General features: G+C 46.4%; 2 protein-coding genes across 2 annotated transcripts; one reads left to right on the plus strand and one right to left on the minus strand.

The window, feature by feature from the left end:
- Positions 1–1,341: 1,341 nt before the first annotated feature.
- Positions 1,342–15,394, minus strand: LOC110867230 (ethylene-responsive transcription factor CRF4-like). Its single transcript, XM_035975429.1, has 2 exons — positions 15,015–15,394; positions 1,342–1,693 (listed from the first exon to the last, which is right to left on the minus strand). Exons 1-2 carry the CDS (start codon positions 15,375–15,377, stop codon positions 1,397–1,399), a joined length of 660 nt encoding a protein of 219 aa, XP_035831322.1. The 5' UTR covers positions 15,378–15,394; the 3' UTR covers positions 1,342–1,396.
- A 2,094-nt stretch (positions 15,395–17,488) lies between these two features.
- LOC110867499 (ethylene-responsive transcription factor CRF4-like) lies at positions 17,489–18,202 on the plus strand. The gene has a single exon (XM_022116485.2). It carries the CDS (start codon positions 17,489–17,491, stop codon positions 18,200–18,202), a length of 714 nt encoding a protein of 237 aa, XP_021972177.1.
- Positions 18,203–18,622: the final 420 nt, after the last annotated feature.

The raw sequence follows: 18,622 nt of genomic DNA on the forward strand, positions 1-18,622 counted from the left end.
GGACACTTGTCATTATTCTAGACCATCTTAATTATAAATAATTATTAATTAATTTAATTTTAAATTCAGAAAAATGTCGGTTCCTTATAAAAGTCATAATCTATATCCAAATTTAAATTCCAAATGGATAACTATGATCTCAAAGCATTAAAATTCTAAACAATAGTTAATTGGTTTTATTAATTCAATTTTCGTCTATTCATTTACATTACTTTTATCTGTCTAGAAGTCTTTTTTTCAGACATTTCAAATGGTATGGGACATATTACATTATCAATAGTTTTTATTGGTTTCCTTACTAATTGTAATAAAAGTAATTATTTCGTACAATTCATATTGGTTTATAGCTTTGGATACGGGCATACCTTATATTAATGTTAGTGATAGCGAAAGTGAGGAAACTATATTTGGATGGTAGAAAATATAATATTATGCCAACATTAATCCTTCTGGATGATCTATTATCAGATAAATCAGACACGTTACCTTTGAACAAGAAAATGTCAAAACAAATATTAGTAGTGGTACAAAATTTTAAGTTTATATGACAAATCCTAAAACAAATAACATATCATAGTATTATGAGTGGCTATACAAACTCCAATATTTATTTTGTATTTGGTCTGCATATTACTCTATATTATATATACTTAGATCATATTATCAACATATTTTTTATTTAATATAATAATTATGATTCACCCCGTGTAATACATGGGGCAATATTTATTATATAGTTTAAATGGTTCAACTCCTGTAACACACGGGGAACTAACCTAGTATAGATAATATTCATTACCAGTTACCACACACTACAATTTCTCATTGACTTCCACGTTACAAGTGAGAAAGCGGTCGAACCCGATATTATACATTGTGAGCCCGACCAGGCCCGCGTGCTTATCTTTTGAATCTGCAGTGCACACCATATCGCCCACTAAATGCTTCTCACCCTCACCTACCGGTCAAATAAAATCGTCCCTTGCCGTAAATCACGCCTCCTCGTGTGATCACATTTTAATATCCATTAATTATATTATATTATATTCCTAACAAAATTTATATATTTTCTTTGTGCAGAATAAATCTTATATTTTCGTTGCTAAACTTATTAATCACAAGATATTATTTATTAATTAATTTGATTTTAGAAGGAAATAAAGACTCACATTAACATAACAATTCGATTAAAAAAAATACCACAAGTCTTATTATACCTCTAAGGAAAAACTCACTCAAATCTTCTTTTTTCGAAGATACATCAAAAAGATATCCTAATAATTTATAGATAGTAATAATATTACTCTTATTACTATTACACGAATGATGTCGTTTTACAAAACTGTTTTCGGTGCAAAATTTGTCGGGTGACCCGTGACCCAAACCCAACCACTCCTCAGAAACATCCTGTCATCAGAACATCGGCCGGAGGAAAGTCACCGGTGATATCTTGAAAGTAATCATCCACTTTTAGTATAGATGACGATGTCACATCAAGCATCATATCGTTACACATTCCAAAATCTTCATCCCACAACGTCTCGGTTGCCCATATTTGTGCATCCTCGAACGGTACCGCTGCTGCAAAGTTATCGGTTACATAATCTGAAGATGGAGCCTCGCTTGTTACATAGATCGGGTCGGGTATTTCGAACTCGTTTAAAAACGGTGATTCAACTTCAATCTGAGAGACTTCTTGATGAAACAATGGTTAACCGGGCAGGGTTAACACACTGGTCTCGTCAAGAAGGGTTAATCCCTTCCTCTCGAGGATCGCTGGCTGGATCACCGGTGGTTGATCTCCTGCACAAGGAAACAAGCCGTGACTCGTAACAAGGAGGATGGGGTGGGGGGTGCTCCTTGTTACCACTCTCCGGCGTGAGAATCAGTAGTTTGCTTGAGAAGCAAAGTAAGATAGTAGTAGTAGTGAGAGAGTTGTGAAGAGATACCTCAAACCTGGTTTGGGGTTGGTATTTATAGCCGAGGAGTGAAGGAGGATGATGATGGATGGACTGACAACGTGCTGCACCTTTGCAGGTGTGTCAGGCTTGTCGGTTGTGGAGGTTACACCACGTCAGTCCATTGCTTACGTAGCTCTGACAGGTAACTGCCATTGGTGCCACTTGCACTGTGGTGTCAGTCCCACTTGTTGAGTGCATAGGATGCGGTGCAAGCCGCATCGCTACGTGCGGTAACATCTGAAGTTACCGCGTCTCCTACTTGTGACCAAGGAATACGCGAGATGCGGTGCTAGCCGCATCGTCGTCCGCGGAGACTATTTGCCTGCATCCCTTGTCGTGACGAAAATGCCCATATGGTGCGGTGTCAGCCGCACCGTTACGTTCATCTTCTTCTATGCCTAAGGTAAGGCTTTCTTGTATTGATAGAAGTGTTCACTGGATGCGGTGCGATGCCGCATCGCTGTGAATACTTCCGTTTTCGTACACCAGATGTGATGCTGTGTCACATCACTCTACCGTTCTCATGTTCCATGCAAGTCCTCCTTCGTTACTAGATAGATTGGATTCAACCCTTGTGCCGACGCGTTCTCGCATGGGCACAAGTAGGTTGTTAGCTAGTGGGGGTTTTGATAAGGGTAATGGTCACTCGCGGTCGATGCTGACGCGAGATCTGGGACCATACCCCTTCAAGTCCCCCCAGTCTAGTGTTGCTGCCACATACAAGTTGTATGTGGGAGGAGTACTGGACTATGGTGTTTGGAAGGTAGTTTGCAGTCTGGAGAAGATCCTAGACCATGTGTGGTCTTTTCTGTATGTAAATCAAGCTGGAGGTCTGGAAGGGTTATCTGACGCCTCTTCCGTATCGGTGAAGGAATCTCGTCTGATGCGAAATTCTCAGCCGATTTATGTCACCAGGTGGCTTGCCACCTGTTGTTGTGCCGAAGGTCTCTTGGAGACTTTGTTAGTAATGCTGCACAAACTTCGAACCAACCTCTGAGATGGTGGTTTGAACGTATGCAGAGGTTTCCCACCTCTGAAAGGTGGTCTTTTCTTCAAACCAATTGTTGAATTGGTGCATGAAGAAGAAAAGAAAACTTTTGGATCAATCTCTGAGATTGGGATCAAAAGTAGTGGATGCTTGTAAGTGCTTTGCTCAAGCTCTATGTTCAGCATCTAGTTACGAGATGACGATCCCTTTTTTGTTGGGTTTTCGTGTTCGTCGTCATAGCTCTCTAGTAACCGCACGTCCTTTGCGGTTACCTCGTTGCGTCATTGTTGGCCATGTTTGGTCGAACAATGTAGATTTGTACTATGGGTAAATAACCATGGTCATAGGCAAGGGTATGCCCACCATTGTTTATTCTATGCGGCCCATAGGCGGGCAAACAAAGTCATAAGCAGACTTGTTACCGCTGTTCGGACGCTTGCTGTTTGATAAGGGCTCGTTGAAACCGCGTATCTGCGTTCGTTTTGGAGCCACTTACCTTCCCGCTCCAATACCGAGTTTGCCTTGAAGTAGCATTGCTCGGTGATGTGGAGCGAGCTTGGCTCTTCCGTAGCAACCACTCTGCGGAAGCTATGGTTATGTCCGTAGCTCCTCGTGAGTGTCTGTGGTTTCGCATTACCACATTCGCTCGAAGCGGGTGTGTTGCTTGGATGTAGCTCTTGAAGGTTCAGGAGACAGGGTTGCTGATGTGCGTTCGCGTACATTCCCTTCCTTCCTTTTGTTAAATAAGGTGTTCGTGTACCCTCTGCGGTTGTGAACCGGACAGGAGGGATTTGAAGCTTGAAGAGAATGAAGGCAATGTGGTTTACCTGTGTCTGAGATGCGGTTCAGTCCATCGGACAACGCTGGTTCTGAGCATCTGACACACCTGAACGGGCTCGTGTGTGTCATGTCCGCATATTCCACGTGTGCTCGTGGGTAGTGCGGATAGGTAGTATACCCCCTTATAGTGTAGAGATATATATTTTTACCTATTTTTAGGGGTATGTTAAAAAACGACATGCGGTATGGGTTATGGTGCGGTATACCAGAGAAACCGCATGCCGCTTATAATTGGATAATGTAGTCGCTTTTTGTTGCATACGTGGCTGATCTCACGTGTGAGTTGGTGGAAGTTGGTGAGATCTTCCTGGCATGTGCTGAAATGAAAGGACGTTTGCACTGCCCGAGGCATTAAATGCACTGTAGCAAAGAGTGTAAACGTCTCTTTTGTCAGGCGCGTGGGCGGCCACGCGCGCGTGATAACCGTCAGCGAAAACGGCGCTTGACACGTGGTGTCATACGATTCGCTCTTTTTGAACGTGACGATTTGTTTTCTCCCTCCGCATTAATTGCGATGGGTATATAAGGGGAAACCGTTCGTGGTTTCCCCTCACTTGTTCGAAATTTCAAAAATTTGCCGGTGAGAGAACCCTTGTTCTTTGTCTTCTACGACGATATCTCTTGAAGTTCCGGTGAGGTTTTTAGTTTTTCTACTCATGTTCTTTCATATCTTTGATATTTTCTGATGGCTGAACCATCAAATCCACACAATGTGGAGGGTGAAAACCCAGAGCCATCTTCGCCGGTGGCGGCGGAGGAGGAGGAAGAGGGAGCCGCCGGTGGTGGTTTACCGGCGTTAAAGTGGACCAGGAAGAGCTTTGATCGTCTAATGCTTGACGTTCAAATGCCCTCTGAATATGGGGCAGTCTACCCAACTGAAGGTGACACCGGTGCCGACGCTCCGGCCGGTTACGTGACCATGTGGTCGGACTTTTTTAGTGACTGCAATCTCCGGTTACCTCTGACCGTTTTTGTTGTCGAGGTTTTGGAGTGGTACAAGGTCCATATCTCTCAAATGAGTCCGTTTGGTATGATTCGGATTCGAAATTTCGAGTTCACCTTTCGTGCTCTTGGCATAGAGCCCACCGTTGGAGATTTCCGACGGTTTTATCAAATGACGGTGTCCATGGGGTTCTTTTCTTTCCGTCAGCGAGATGGTACTCCCAAGCTGATGACTCCTCCCAAGGGGATGACGATGTGGAAGAAGAAGTTCTTTTACATCAAGGCTGCTGCCATTGTTGCAAGGATGACGTTTCGGAATGTGACCGAGACGATCATCGCAGAGACCATTGCGGTCCCAAGTGTGAAGACGGTGGAGTGGTTTCCGCGGTTGCAGACTATTGAGTCTGTGAAGTTGACCAACACCCAGTTGTGGGTGTTGCGGATGATGTTGATGCGGAGGAACAAGAAATCGAAACCCGTGGTGCGGGAGAAAAGTGGTGGTACGTAATTTTCATTTGTTTAACTTTCTTATCCTTGTATGCGTTACTGACTTGTGCGATTGTTATCAGAGGAGGCTCCTGTATGGAGGATGTTTGCCCCGGACTTCAAGGGTCAGGTGGAAAAAGTTGTTTGTGCGGACGGGGAGGAGGAGTTTAATGTTATCATCCGCGATAACTTCCGGGTGCCTACTGAAGCCGCATTGACAGTTGAGGTGCCGCGGGGTAAAGGTATGTTTAGGAATTCTTTACCTTTGCGATAACAATAAGGGTTGCACGGACTCACGTCGTGCATGGTTTTCATGCAGGTGATCTTGGGGCCTTAGGGGACCCTGATGCGAAGGGTGTGCCTAAGAGGCAGACGGTGAAAGGTGTGCGCTTTCGCCAAAGGAAAATATCAGAGGTCCCTGTTGTGCCTCATTTGGTACCGCAGGCGGCAGGTATTTCTCACTCTTCTTTTCGTAGAAACTTGGATTATGTGATAGTATCTGATACCCTTGAGGGTTTGGGTACAGCTGCGGGGAAAAGGCAAGTAGAAGAGACGGCTGCTGGTGCCGGTGGACCGAAACGTCGGAGGCTGCAGTCTAAGAGGACTGTTCCGACATTGAAGAAACCTGCGGTTACTGTTGGTAAGTTTTGCATAGCTTGTCTGAAATGTTATGTATAACTTGTTTTGACCGCTATTTGACTTTGTTTTTTGCAGAGCCTCAAGATGAAGATTTTTCCATCTTTGATGCTCCGGAGTCACCCCCGCGTGCCACGGGTGTGGGTGCAACGGAGGTGCCGTCGACACCTCCCGTCAAGGTGGTGCCTGAGTCAACCGTGCGGAAGGAGGGTACCGCAGAGAATGATGCGACCCAGATATTTGACACTGTTGACTCGTCCAACAATCTGATCTCTCCCAATGAGGGAGATAATTTGAGTGTGCGGTTCGCTGATACTGGGAAGCAACATTCTGATGCCGAACCGCAAAAAACTGGCGCTGAAGCGCGGCAGCATGATGCTGAGCCGCAGAAGTCTCCTGTTGATAAGGGTACCGGCTCGTCTGCCGGTGGTGCGGGGTATGATGGGCCTCCAATTCAGCCTGGGGAGTCTAAGTTGGAGTATTACTACCGCACTTACACCCAGGGTCGCAGTACTGTGTATCACCGACCCCCCTGGACTGTTATGCAGAGGGATGATATTTCCAATGACCCTTCTGCATGCAGGGAGATTTTGGGTGGTCTGGGCACCCCTTTTGAAGTGTAACGTGCCCGTGCTGCACCCCGTGAGCTGCGCATAAACCAGCTTTCCACGATGTTGATAGGGTCTTCCATAGTGGCGAATGCCATTTTGGAAGATTACAAGGTGTTGGGCCGCCGCGAGGAAGAAGCTGCTCGCATGCGGTCTGAAGCGGAAAGGTTGGTTGAAGCTGCTCGTGCGGGTGCGGAGCAGCTTGAGAAGGATCGGGCTGCTTTTGAGAAGCAGAAACAGACCGCGGAGTGGGTTGCCGCTGCTCAGCTTAAACAGGTTCGTACTCTTGCCAAACTCCTTTCTGATGAACGCAAGAGTTGGAATGAAAAGTTGTCCAATGAGCGTAAGAAGTGGAACGAATCCTGGGCTAAGCAGAATGACACTCTGTTTCGTGCTCGACAGGAGTTAACGAATGCCAGGGCAGCGAACGTTGCCTTGGGCCAGGAAAAGGCTGCAGCTGAGGTCATTGCGGTTAAAGCACGGCAGGCGAAGGCCGAGGCCCTAAAGGCGCTTGAGGAGGCCAAGGAAGCCGGGGCGCGTGCTGCAAAGGCCCTTGAAGAGGCCGCAGAGAAGGAGAGCCGTTCTTCTAAGGCTCTTGAAGAGGCGCATGCGGAGCGCATTCGTTTGGATAAGGTTGTTGCCAGCCTTCAGGTATGTTTCGTTACCTCTGTTGTATGTTTCCTTCATTGTTTCGAAAATGCTTATCGAGTGAAGTGTTTGCTGTTTTTTGACAGGCTGAGGTTCAGACCCGGGAGGTCGCGGTTACCGACCTTACTGCCCGCGTGTCTGTTGCGGAGGAGCGGGCTGATGCCGCTGTTGAGGCCAAGGAGGCCTTGGTGTCCTCTTTTGACCAGTTGGAGGCTAACCGTGAGTGGTTGCGGACTCACGGTATCGCGCGTGTAAGTATCCGCTGCCTTTATATTTGCTTGGATTAACATCCGAGACTTATGCTCTTTTTATTGCAGATTGTTGAGGCTATCATGGATGCCCCCGAGACCGCAGCTGGCTTGGACTTGGTCAAGCAGCGTGCTCGTGACGCTGGTTTTAAAGCTGGTTATAGCCGCTGTATTTCCCATATGAACGCCATGTCTATAGGCGGTGAGATCGAAGAGCGGTCCGGCTTCCGGGATGTGGATACCGAGTCGCTTCTTAACGCGGCCGAAGTCTCCTTTTATGATACGTCCCTTGCCTGTGTAGAGGAACTGGACAACTGTTTGGAGACTGCGGACTACGTTGATCGACTGCGGATGCTGTATCCGGATGCGGAAGAGGAAGCTCCCGCTGGTGGTGCCGGAGGAGATGCGGGAACCAGCGGCACAAAATAGGATTTAGGTTGGCTAGCGTGCCTCCTTTTTGTTTTCCTTTTGTATAGAATAGGAACTTTATGTAAATCTATTAAGCATCCCGTGGGTGCTTGAATTTTTTGAATATAAAGTTTTTTGTTCAGTTTGTACAAGTGTGTTTAATTCTTGCATGTCTGAACGTATGTATGCGTAACTTTACCCATTTATGTACGGGGTCAAGTATACTCCATACTTTTGTTGTATGAGTACGCGTCAATTCTGGTATTTACCGCGTTAGGGTTTTAGAATTGTGTAAGCTTTGTAAAAAACTCATATATCCGGGACTCTACCCATTTGTGAATGAGGTCGAGTGTACTCCATACCTTTGTCGTATGAGTACGCGTCAATTCCATTGTTTGCCTTTTTGGGCTCAGGAATTGTGTTAAGTGTTATCAAAAAACTTGTTTATCCGGCCGGATAAATATGCAAGTATTTTTGCCTTCTGCTGGCCTATTACAATATTTGTGTGTGGATACCACTTTGTATGGGTATCGCGAATGAAGATTTTGCCAATCTGTTTTTGGGATACCGCAAAGTGGAACACACATTTGTAATAGTAGTAACAAACAATAATGTACAAAATTGCTTATTTATTTATTTGCAAATGGCCTGCGGCCCGATGGGTTACATAGAGGAATGTAAGAACATGGCTTACATATAACAGCGTCGAAGTTGTTGTGCATTCCATGTACGTGCGATAGGTTCGCCTTCTAGTGTTTGCAATTTGTACGCGCCTTTCCCTAAGACCTCTTTGATGAGGTAGGGTTCTTCCCACTTGGGGGCAAGTTTGCCTGGGCGCTCGGCATTAGATGCCTCATTGTCACGTAGGACGTAATCTCCTGGGTTGAAAGTACAAACGCGGACGCGCGTGTTGTAGTACTTTTCAAGTTTAGATTTATATTTGGCCTCGTTGATGGCAGCGTTTTCGCGCCTTTCTTCCAAGAGGTTCAAATCGATCCTGCGTTCCGTGTTGTTGTCTAGTTTTTCAATAGCCAACATTCTAGGAGAGGGGAGACCTACTTCTGCGGGGATCACTGCTTCTGAACCGTAGATTAGGCTGAAGGGTGTTTCCCCATTGCTTGTTTTTGGGCTTGTACGGTGAGCCCATAAGATACTTGGGAGTTCATCGACCCAGCCACGCCTGGCCGTTCCCAGCCGCGCCTTGATCCCTTCGACTAGGCTTTTATTGACACTCTCAACTTGGCCGTTCCCTTGCGGGTGTGCGACTGATGAGAATATGTGCTCAATATGTAGTTCTTTTAGCCATTTTTGAAATTCGTCGGCAGCGAAGTTGGTGCCGTTATCGGTGACAATGCACATTGGTAATCCGAAACGGCAGATGATGTGTTCCCAAATGAACTTTCTTGTTATCATAGCAGTGGTTGAGGCGAGCGGTTTTGCTTCTACCCATTTTGTGAAGTAATCGACCGCTACTATGATAAATTTGACCGCACCCGGAGCTTCAGGGAATGGTCCCACAACGTCAATTGCCCATTTCTGAAAGGGCCATGCAGTTGTGACGGGGACTAAGTTGTTCTTTGGCCGCAAGGTTTTTGGGGCATGACGTTGACAGTCAATGCATTTGCGTAACTCTTTGACGGCGTCCAGGTGCATGCCGGGCCAGTAATACCCAACATTCATGATTTTGGCCACTACCATGCGTGGTCCAGCATGTATGCCACATATGCCCTCGTGTATCTCTCGGATGAGGTATGTGGCATCCTGCGGGTCGACACACCGCAGGAGTGGCCCGAGGTATGACTTTCGGTATAAGATACCGTCTCCCATTTGATAATGGCACGCTTTGTATTGTAGCTTGCGTGCTTCTGATTTGCTTTCGGGAGTCACACCTGATTGTAGATATGCGATAATAGGTGTCATCCATGATGTTGAACCGTATTGGATGACGTTGACTTGGCGCAGGGGTACCGAAGGATTTTGCAGGATTTCGATGCGTATCTCCTTTGCCAAGTGTTGGAAGCTGGTAGATGCAAGTTTTGATAGTGCATCCGCGGACTTGTTTTCGCTTCGGTTAATATGGCGAATATTGAACGAAGCGAATTTGGATATTAGTTGCAGGGCTTGCTCGAGGTAGAGGATCATGATATCCCCTTTTGCGGCATAGTCGCCGCGTATTTGGCCCGCAACTAACAAGGAATCGACGTGTGCTTCCAGATGTTGCACGCCGATTTTGACTGCTAGACGTAGTCCCGCTAACAGGGCTTCATATTCTGCCTCGTTGTTTGTGCTTTTGGATTCGAGGCGGATTGCATATGTAAGCTCTTGGCCGTCAGGGCTGACGAGTCGTAGACCTGCACCCGCACCTTCGTCGTTGGAGGCACCGTCTGTGAATAGTGCCCATGTCTCTGAGGAGGATGGCGTTGGTGCAGGAGTTTGTGCTTCTTCGCATTCTTGGATGCGATTCACCGGTACTTCGGCGGCGAAATCAGCTAAGATCTGGCCTTTAATCGCGGGGCGTGGTTTATAGTGTATCGTGTGCGCGCCCAGCTCGATTGCCCATTTTGCTAATCTCCCAGAGATGTCGGGTTTGGATAGGATCGGGCCGATCCTGTAATTGGTTAGCACTGTGATGACGTGGTTTACGAAGTAGCGTCGCAACCGTCTTGAAGCGTGCACTAATGCTAGCACCAATTTCTCCATTATTGAGTATCTCGTCTCTGGGTCGTTGAGCATCTTGCTGATGTAATAGATGGGTGTTTGAACCCCCTTTCGCTCCACTATTAATACCGCACCCACCGCGTTATCCGCGGCGGATAGGTATAATATGAGTGGCTCCTCCTTGCGTGGTGCGGTTAGAGTTGGGAGTTGTATCAAACACTCCTTCATTTCCCGGAAGGCCTGTTCAGCCTCTGCGGTCCACTGAAATTGTTCTTTCTTTGAACAGCTCCGCAGGGTCTTGATGAACGGATAAGACTTAGCTGCGTGGTTGGCTAAGAATCTGTTGAGTGCCGCTAGCCTGCCGGCTAGCCGTTGCATATCCTTCATTGATGAAGGCGATGGCATGCGCTCGATCGCCTGGACTTTCTCCGGGTTTACCTTGAATCCATCTTTAGTCACGATGAACCCAAGGAATTTGCCTTCTTCCATTCCAAACGAGCATTTTCCTGGATTGAGCTTTATGTTAACGCTGCGCAGAGTTTGGAATGTTCTTTCGATGTCCGTGAGCATGGTATCCTCTTCCATGCTCATGACGACCAGGTCGTCCATGTAGATTTCGACACTTTTGCTTATCTGCCCGCGGAAAGTGTCGTTCATCAACTTTTGGTAGGTTGAGCCCGCGTTGCGCAACCCAAACGGCATCTTTGTATAACAGTAATTTCCGGTGGGAGTCCGGAATGCCGTTTTGTCTTCATCTTCGATTGCCATTTTTACTTGATGGTACCCTTTGTAGCAATCGAGGAAACACTTCCATCTGAATGGTGCGAGATTATCGACTTTTTCGTCGATTTCTGGAAGTGCGTAACAATCCTTGGGGCAGGCTTTGTTAAGGTCTTTGTAATCGACGCACATGCGCCAGCCCCCGGACGGTTTTTCTACCATGACTGGGTTGGATAACCATGTCTGGTATTTAACTTCCCGCAGGATGCCTGCGGAGAGCAGTTCTTCGATCTGCTCTTGCATCGCCTGATTTTTTGCTGACCCAAGGTGGCGTTGGCCTTGGATCACTGGCTTAATACCTGGTAAGGTATTCAAGTGATGTTGCGCAATATCACGTGGGACCCCGGTCATATCTGCGGGTGTCCACGCGAAGATGTCTTGGTTCCTGAAGAGAAGCTGCTTCAGTTGCGCTTTGGTGGTCGGGGATAAGGCGTGACCCAATGTGACCTTTTGTTCTGGGTATCTCGCCTTGAGAACCCATTTTTCTGGTTGGTCGTTGGGAGTGGGCCTTGCGACCTTGGTCGGACGTAATTCGTCCGACATCATGACGTCCCTGCGGGCATAGATTATCGCGACCCCCGATTCGGTTGGGAAACCAACAGCAGAGTGGGGGACGGATGTAATCATATTGAAATCTCCTTGGGATTCTCTCCCGAGGAGTACGTCATATCTGGAGGTGTGAGGTAAAACCATGAAGTTTACCTCTTCTGTCCTTATGCGGTTTCCGCTGGAAAGACGCACAGGAAAAGTAATCTGGCCCAGGGGAAAGACAGTTTCCCCTGCGAACCCGGTTAACGGGTAATCTACTACTTGCAACCGATCTTTGTCCTCCTGGTCGAACTGGTTGAAGCATTGTTCGTAGATTATATCAGATGTACTGCCCGGGTCGATGAATAGATGCTCGGTGCAGTAGTGTGCCAGTTGGCCTGAAATAACGACGGCGCGCCTATCGCGCGGTCCGCCTCGGACTTTTGGAAAGACGACTTGCTCGTCTTTCCAGTCACATTCCGGCCTTCTCGCCGCTTTGCGCGGCCTGCCCTTGCCTCCGTGGATCATGTGGGTGGAAGCCACGTGCATGGTTCGCTTCCCGGAGGAGGTACCTTCGCCATGAGGGGTAATGCGCTTGGTGGATTTTTGCCCACCTGGCAAAAGGTGTTGCAGTTTTCCCTCCTTTAAGGCGCGCTCAATCTCCAGTCGGAGACTGATGCAGTTGTTAGTGGTGTGGCCCGAGTCCTTGTGGTACTCACAGTAGAGTGTGAGGTCCTGATTTTTCTTGGACTTCATTGGTTGGGCCGGTCGCAAGAACTGTGGGTCTGCAAGGAGGACCTCACTTGGCGACATGGTGATCTCGGTCCAGTTGCGGTCCCGAGAATCCTTTTTTGATGCCCGACTGTCTCGGGCGGGGTTGTAGTTCCTTGAGTCGAACGTGTTGGTTCGCGGGAAATACGGTTTGGAAATATCACGATTTCCAACGTCCCGGTTGCGTTTATTCTTACGCGTGGACCCTTGGTGGGACGTTTCAGCTTGGGGCTTTGCCTTTGCTACGTGCGGTTCGAGTGACCGCTACGTCTGGGCGTATGTCTTGACCGCGGTCATGACATCCTCCCATTTTTTGGGCAAGCCCTCCTTGCCAGAGATGGTCATGATCATCTCTCTGTCTTTGACGGCCCGGATGAAGTGGTTTCGTGCCATCTGGTCTGCCACGTCACCTATCTCCAGGCACTCTTTATTGTAACGGACGACGAATGCCTCGAGGGATTCGTCGTCTCTTCGCCAGATGTTCATGACGTCCAACGAATCACGTTCGTGGCGTCGCTGCTGGCTAAAATGGGCGAGGAACTTGGTACGCAAGTCCTCGAATGAATCCAGTGATCCCACTGGCAAAGAATCGAACCATGCCCTGGCCAGGCCCGTAAGGGTCTGGGGGAAGAAATTACACCAGGTGGGTTCATCCCACTGGCCGTTGATGCCCGCGCCCATGAAGATGTTCATGTGGTCGTCCGGGTCGGTCGAACCACTGTATTTCCCAACGTTGAATGGGAATTTTGTCGTGGTGACATGGGCGTTGGCAATCCGCGTGCCGAACTTGGAATTTTCGGCCGCTGCCTTTGGCCTGTATGGTTCATTCGCAGGGTGCTTAGCCGCCCTAAGGTATGTGTTGCGGGGGTGACTGGGAGGAACGTAGTTGCGTCCTCCCGGTCTGCTGCTGGTGTCATGTGAATCACCGCGGTAGCTATGGTCGTCAGGGTCGGTATGACCGTACCCTTCGGTGTATGGTTGTGGGCCAATCGGCTCTGAATGCCTGGGCCGCGTCGGGAAGTTGACCGCCTCCTGTCCTCGCCATGGGGGCCAAGGCGCGTATGCACTGGTCCTCTGGTATGGGACCCGTATGAGGAATCATCCTCGTTGAGGGTGTGGACCGAACAGTAAGACGATCCGCGGTCATCACGTCGGCTTCTTGAAGCCAGGCGTGAATGTATCCTGCCGTCGTATTGTAAAATACGCTCAGCAGGGGTGTGCGGTGCTGGGGTAGGCCCAGCGCGTACATTCGCTTCCGTACAAGCGCGGTTGTATGCTACTGTTAGCAGGGCTGCCTGTTGCTCGTACCAGGTATGAACGGTCATGCCTGGTGGGATCACAGATGCGAACTGTGATAAGTCATGTCAAAACATAAAGGAGGGACTCCTTTGTGTGGACGTGCCGATGTGTCCGGGTTGGGAGGTCGAGGCATTGACCCCTACCGGAGGTGGGATTGGGGGATTTGGATTATCCGCAGTGTTGTTTTGGTGATCAGTCATGATCTTGAGAGAGGGAAAAAGATGGTTTAGAAAATGCTAAGAGTAGCGGTGGGCGCCAATGATGAAACAATGGTTAACCAGGCAGGGTTAACACACTGGTCTCGTCAAGAAGGGTTAATCCCTTCCTCTCGAGGATCGCTGGCTGGATCACCGGTGGTTGATCTCCTGCACAAGGAAACAAGCCGTGACTCGTAACAAGGAGGATGGGGTGGGGGGTGCTCCTTGTTACCACTCTCCGGCGTGAGAATCAGTAGTTTGCTTGAGAAGCAAAGTAAGATAGTAGTAGTAGTGAGAGAGTTGTGAAGAGATACCTCAAACCTGGTTTGGGGTTGGTATTTATAGCCGAGGAGTGAAAGAGGATGATGATGGATGGACTGACAACGTGCTGCACCTTTGCAGGTGTGTCAGGCTTGTCGGTTGTGGAGGTTACGCCACGTCAGTCCATTGCTTACGTAGCTCTGACAGGTAACTGCCATTGGTGCCACTTGCACTGTGGTGTCAGTCCCACTTGTTGAGTGCATAGGATGCGGTGCAAGCCGCATCGCTACGTGCGGTAACATCTGAAGTTACCGCGTCTCCTACTTGTGACCAAGGAATACGCGAGATGCGGTGCTAGCCGCATCGTCGTCCGCGGAGACTATTTGCCTGCATCCCTTGTCGTGACGAAAATGCCCATATGGTGCGGTGTCAGCCGCACCGTTACGTTCATCTTCTTCTATGCCTAAGGTAAGGCTTTCTTGTATTGATAGAAGTGTTCACTGGATGCGGTGCGATGCCGCAACGCTGTGAATACTTCCGTTTTCGTACACCAGATGTGATGCTGTGTCGCATCACTCTACCGTTCTCATGTTCCATGCAAGTCCTCCTTCGTTACTAGATAGATTGGATTCAACCCTTGTGCCGACGCGTTCTCGCATGGGCACAAGTAGGTTGTTAGCTAGTGGGGGTTTTGATAAGGGTAATGGTCACTCGCGGTCGATGCTGACGCGAGATCTGGGACCATACCCCTTCACTTCTGGTGTTGGATAATCAAATAGACTAATTTGATTATCCAAATATGGTACATCTAATTCCAATTGGTCGTACATCAAATCTCCAAAATGACTTGAATCCTCTTGACCTGTTTGACACTCCAACTTCTCCTGACCCGACCCGTTATCGGATTGACATTCCTTTGCTTCCTTGACTGAGTTGGACTCGCTCTCGAACCGTAACACAGAAGTGGGAGACTGAAGATTGTTAGACTCAGCGCCAGACTCGTAACCGGAAGTTGACGGAACACTGACTTCCGGCGTGGTTTCTTTCGCCGGCGGTGTGACAAAATTTGTTAAAGCGTCGGGCCCACGTAGTTTAATAGCAGCATTGTCGTACACCATGGCAGCTTCTTCAGCAGTGTCATTGATCGGACGTAACATGTCGTAGCTATCCATGTTAACTATCAATGGAGAAGAGTGAGAAAGAAAGAGAGAGAGAGTATGAAAAGAACACCAAAAGAAGTTGGAAGTTGAAGTTACGATGAAACATTGTTGGAAATTTATAGGACCTGAAATGAAAGTGGGGTTTAATTGAAAGATGAAGAAGATGATAGTGACACATTGTTGGAAATTTCGAATTAAAAGAAGATTCGTTGCAGGAGGAAACATGAAGTGGATAGACACACTGTTGGAAATTTCGAATTAAAAGAGGAAACATGGAGTGGATATATCCAAAACTGATTATACATCAGCAAAAGGTTGTATTGTTTGCTGGTCATGTAATTAGAAAAACTATTATTATTTTAATATTATTATATCTTTTTTTTTAAATACAAATATAAAAATAAATATCGATGGATGATAGTGACACATTGTTGGAAATTTCGAATTAAAAGAAAGATTCCTTGCACGAGGAAAACATGGAGTGGATATCTCCAAAACTGATTCTTAAAACAATGGTTAACACAATGGATAACCAAGAGGATCGTTTCACTTATGGGGTTCAACCTCTTTTCCAGCTCGTAGCAACGGCCTGAGATCTGCAAAACAGTAACACCGTTAGTCTCGTTAAGAGGGGAAAGGGAGGTTTTCCCTCTTAACCAGGCTCCGGCGTGAGAATAAGTACTGTTCTGAGAGAAAGAAAACAGTGTGTGTATAGAGTGAATATGGAGAGCCAAAGATCCCGAACCTGAATGATGAAGGGTCCTATTTATAGCCGGAGGGTGAAGAAGGGGGAAGCAGCTGTGCCAGCTGTAGGTGCGCGCCAGCTGTCCGACCAAGGGGAATATTCTTTTGGTCTGCTCTGTCGCGAAGGGTGTAGTGGTACACGTGGCGTCCTTGCATTCGATGGTGCTGGATACCTCGTACTGGTCATGTCAGCCCTGCTCCCTGGATTGTCGCAGGCCTATGTGGCCTTCTGTGAATGGTGCCACGTATTGTCCTTTATGTTGGGCAAAGCATCTTTGATGCCAGCTGAGCCTTGCCCGGATGTCTTCTGGAAGCTTCTAGAACATCCGGGTGACATGGATGCCTTGTGTGCACAAAAGTGGTGTGATCCCTGCCATGTAGGCAGGGAATTGGGACCATACCTCTTCACTGATTATACAAATAATCATTATTCACATCAGCAAAAGGTTGTATTGTTTTCTGGTCATGTAATTAGCTTTTGAGAGTGTAATATATATATCCAAAACTGATTATACAAATAATCAACTTTTGGTTGTATTGTTTTTCTTACCATTGATTAGTTTTAATTATTTCATGTTTGTATAATCACTTCCAAAACACAGTCTCAAACAACCAAAATTAACAATAAATTAAGGCGGTGTTTGAGACTGTGTTTTGGAAGTGATTATACAAACATGAAATAATTAAAACTAATCAATGGTAAGAAAAACAATACAACCAAAAGTTGATTATTTGTATAATCAGTTTTGGATATATATATTACACTCTCAAAAGCTAATTACATGACCAGAAAACAATACAACCTTTTGCTGATGTGAATAATGATTATTTGTATAATCAGTTTTGGAGATATCCACTCCATGTTTTCCTCGTGCAAGGAATCTTTCTTTTAATTCGAAATTTCCAACAATGTGTCACTATCATCCATCGATATTTATTTTTATATTTGTATTTAAAAAAAAGATATAATAATATTAAAATAATAATAGTTTTTCTAATTACATGACCAGCAAACAATACAACCTTTTGCTGATGTATAATCAGTTTTGGATATATCCACTCCATGTTTCCTCTTTTAATTCGAAATTTCCAACAGTGTGTCTATCCACTTCATGTTTCCTCCTGCAACGAATCTTCTTTTAATTCGAAATTTCCAACAATGTGTCACTATCATCTTTTTCATCTTTCAATTAAACCCCACTTTCATTTCAGGTCCTATAAATTTCCAACAATGTTTCATCTTAACTTCAACTTCCAACTTCTTTTGGTGTTCTTTTCATACTCTCTCTCTCTTTCTTTCTCACTCTTCTCCATTGATAGTTAACATGGATAGCTACGACATGTTACGTCCGATCAATGACACTGCTGAAGAAGCTGCCATGGTGTACGACAATGCTGCTATTAAACTACGTGGGCCCGACGCTTTAACAAATTTTGTCACACCGCCGGCGAAAGAAACCACGCCGGAAGTCAGTGTTCCGTCAACTTCCGGTTACGAGTCTGGCGCTGAGTCTAACAATCTTCAGTCTCCCACTTCTGTGTTACGGTTCGAGAGCGAGTCCAACTCAGTCAAGGAAGCAGAGGAATGTCAATCTGATAACGGGTCGGGTCAGGAGAAGTTGGAGTGTCAAACGGGTCAAGAGGATTCAAGTCATTTTGGAGATTTGATGTACGACCAATTGGAATTAGATGTACCATATTTGGATAATCAAATTAGTCTATTTGATTATCCAACACCAGAAGTCTCTCAGATTGAAGTTGAATCACCGTTTTTAAACGAGTTCGAAATACCCGACCCGATCTATGTAACAAGCGAGGCTCCATCTTCAGATTATGTAACCGATAACTTTGCAGCAGCGGTACCGTTCGAGGATGCACAAATATGGGCAACCGAGACGTTGTGGGATGAAGATTTTGGAATGTGTAACGATATGATGCTTGATGTGACATCGTCATCTATACTAAAAGTGGATGATTACTTTCAAGATATCACCGGTGACTTTCCTCCGGCCGATGTTCTGATGACAGGGTGTTTCTGATGAGTTGTTGGGTCTGGGTCACGGGTCACCCGACAAATTTTGCACCGAAAACAGTTTTGTAAAACGACATCAGTCGTGTAATAGTAATAAGAGTAATATTATTACTATCTAATAATAGTAATAAGAGTAATATTAGTACATGAATGGTTTTTGTGTTATACTGTTATGCATGTTTTATGTTTTTATTTTATAGAAGTAATCGATCTTGTACTATCTCATAGACATGTTTTATGTTTTATACAAATAATGGCTCTTGTACTTTCTCATAAAAATTTGTGACTGCAATAAAAACATGTTAAATTCATATAAAATAGTCACTTTATTCTTTTACTTCAAAAACAAATATATAGAAACGCTACCCATTTATATCTTGACATCCGCTAATAACTCTCTCACAGCCTTTGACGATCCAATCTACAC

This window comes from Helianthus annuus, chromosome 7 (assembly GCF_002127325.2).
Source record: "Helianthus annuus cultivar XRQ/B chromosome 7, HanXRQr2.0-SUNRISE, whole genome shotgun sequence".
NCBI lineage: Eukaryota > Viridiplantae > Streptophyta > Magnoliopsida > Asterales > Asteraceae > Helianthus > Helianthus annuus.

Coding starts and splice junctions, on each gene's coding strand:
- LOC110867230 (XM_035975429.1), bottom strand. CDS start 15,377: ATGGTGTACGACAATGCTGCTATTAAACTACGTGGGCCCGACGCTTTA. Junction 1,694..15,014: donor TTGATTATCCAACACCAGAA/GTGAAGGGGTAT, acceptor TTTCATCAAGAA/GTCTCTCAGATTGAAGTTGA.
- LOC110867499 (XM_022116485.2), top strand. CDS start 17,489: ATGGATAGCTACGACATGTTACGTCCGATCAATGACACTGCTGAAGAA.